We start from the raw sequence: 2,163 nt of genomic DNA, 5'->3' as shown, positions 1-2,163 counted from the left end.
GTCAACCCCGGCTCCTAGCGACCCTACAAGACGAGCACTGCCCCCTGTGGGTTCCGAGATGCTTCCTCAAGTTGATCAGTTGGTATAATTGACTGCTCATTCCCAATGCTATCGGGGAGGGTTGGATGGGGTGGAATGTGACAAGGACCCCGTCCACTGTAATCCTTGGAATGCTCTTGTCCTGTCTGATCAATCCCACCATAACCAAGAGCCACACGGTTGGCTGCAGAATGAATTCTGAGCTGTAGCGACCCTATTGAGACAGAGGGGGATTTACCCCCGCTTGGAGTTTTGAAGGCTGTCAGTCTCCCTCAGAACAGCTGATGGATTTGAACTGCTGACCTTTTAGTTTGTGGTCAAGCACGTTAACCATTGTCCCAGCAAGGCTCCCAAGGAGCAGTTCTACTCTGTCCTGGAGCGTCACTATGAGTCAGCATTGACTCAATGGTAGTGGGCTTGGCTTAGTTTTTTGGTTTATGTTATGCTATGCTACTATGCTGTGTTATGTTATGTATGTTATGTTTGCTATGTTATGCTATGTTGTGTTATGTATGTTATGTGTGTTGTGTTATGTATGCTATGCTATGTATATGTTATTTTATGCATGTTATGTCATGCTATGTTGTGTTATGTATGTTATGTGTTATGCCATGCATGATATGTTATGTATGTGTGTCATGTTATGTATGTTGTGCTATGTATGTTATGTGTGTTGTGTTATGTATGCTATGCTATGTATGATATGTTATTTTATGCATGTTATGTCATGCTATGTTGTGTTATGTATGTTATGTGTTATGCCATGCATGATATGTATGTGTGTCATGTTATGTATGTTGTGCTATGTATGTTATGTGTGTTGTGTTATGCATGTTGTATACGTATGTTATGTATGTTATTCTATGTATGTTATGCTATGCTATGTTATATATGTGCTATACTATGCTATATTATGCTATAGTATAGACTCTGTAGTAAGGATGGGTTCGAATTTGGCTTAGCTTTTTGGTCTATACTATACTACAGACTCTGTAGCAATGACTAATTAGAGACCTCTATACCAAAAAAACCAAACTCTCTGCCAGGGGCTCAATTCCAACTCAAAGTGACCCTCGAGAACAGACTAGAACTGCCCCCTTTGGGTGTCTGAGGCTGTAACTCTTTACAGGAGCAGGCAGCCACAGCTTTCTCCACGGTGGGTTTGAACTGCTGACCCTGTGGTTAGTAACTCAACACAACCCAATGTGTAATGCACTAGCCCCCAGAACCCCTCAGTTCTTCAATTGCTTCCAGCACCAAGACGCTCGTAACTCACCTCCTTGAAGGCATCTCGCATCTCTTGGACCCCAATCATCCCAGCTGTTTCTGCGAGCAATTTGGGGGTCATCAGCTCCACAAAGTCATCAAAATCTACACGGCCCCCCACTGAGGGCAGAAAAGGTAGGTTCAGTGAAGATCCGTAGACACCAACCCTCCGTGACCTCGCTGCTCTTCGACTATGTTCAGAACACTGCTCCCACTTCTGTGTCTTCTAAGAGCTATCTTCGACTTCCTCTCTCCAGCTCAAGCCCACGTGTCCCTCTAATCTGAACCGAGGTGGGCAATGTGTGGTCTGGTGCAGGTGAGAGGGGGTTGAATGAACCATCCAGGTGGTTTGGGGTCAGGCCAAGTTCTTAATTGGGTAATTTCTCTGTCTCTGCTTCATCTGCAGGATGGAGAGGGAGCTGTGAATTGAATGAGCACCAAAGTCTCTTTCAGACACAAAGCCTTTTTCAGACCGGAATAGTCTATCTTGTCCTGGATCCAACTTTGTTTACTCATCTGTATGTCCAGAAACAAAGTCAAGAGCAACTTCACTTCAGCTTTGATCTAACAACAAAACAACACAAAAATCCACCCTGGAAATCTGCTTCTGTGAAGGTGACAACCTAGAAAAGCCTCTGAGGAAGTTCTGCTCAGTCACAGGGGGTCTCCACCAGTTGAAAGGGACCCCACAGTACCTAACAACAACACCCGCCTAAAAATCCACGCCCTTTGTAACACCATCTCAACATTAGTTCCAACTCCACTTCTGTCCCTGTGGTAGTTATGTCATCTGTTGTCCATTTGAGAGGATTAAGAGTGAAGGGGTGGAGCTTAGCCTGTCAATCAGGTCGCAGCTTG

The 2,163-nt window shown here is 44.7% G+C and overlaps 1 protein-coding gene across 1 annotated transcript in view; it reads right to left on the bottom strand.

Moving 5' to 3' along the window:
* CABP5 (calcium binding protein 5) overlaps positions 1 to 2,163 on the bottom strand; it is a 14,270-nt gene that overhangs the window by 2,837 nt on the left and 9,270 nt on the right. Inside the window, exon 3 of the mRNA XM_004710626.1 lies at positions 1,316 to 1,425. Within this exon, the coding sequence (XP_004710683.1) occupies positions 1,316 to 1,425 (110 nt within the window). The remainder of the gene's footprint in view (positions 1 to 1,315; positions 1,426 to 2,163) is intronic.

This window comes from Echinops telfairi, unplaced genomic scaffold (genome assembly GCF_000313985.2).
Source record: "Echinops telfairi isolate 266 unplaced genomic scaffold, ASM31398v2 ScPeMD7_655;HRSCAF=1070, whole genome shotgun sequence".
NCBI classification, from domain to species: Eukaryota; Metazoa; Chordata; class Mammalia; order Afrosoricida; family Tenrecidae; genus Echinops; species Echinops telfairi.
This window is presented reverse-complemented; position numbering and strand designations above follow the sequence as displayed.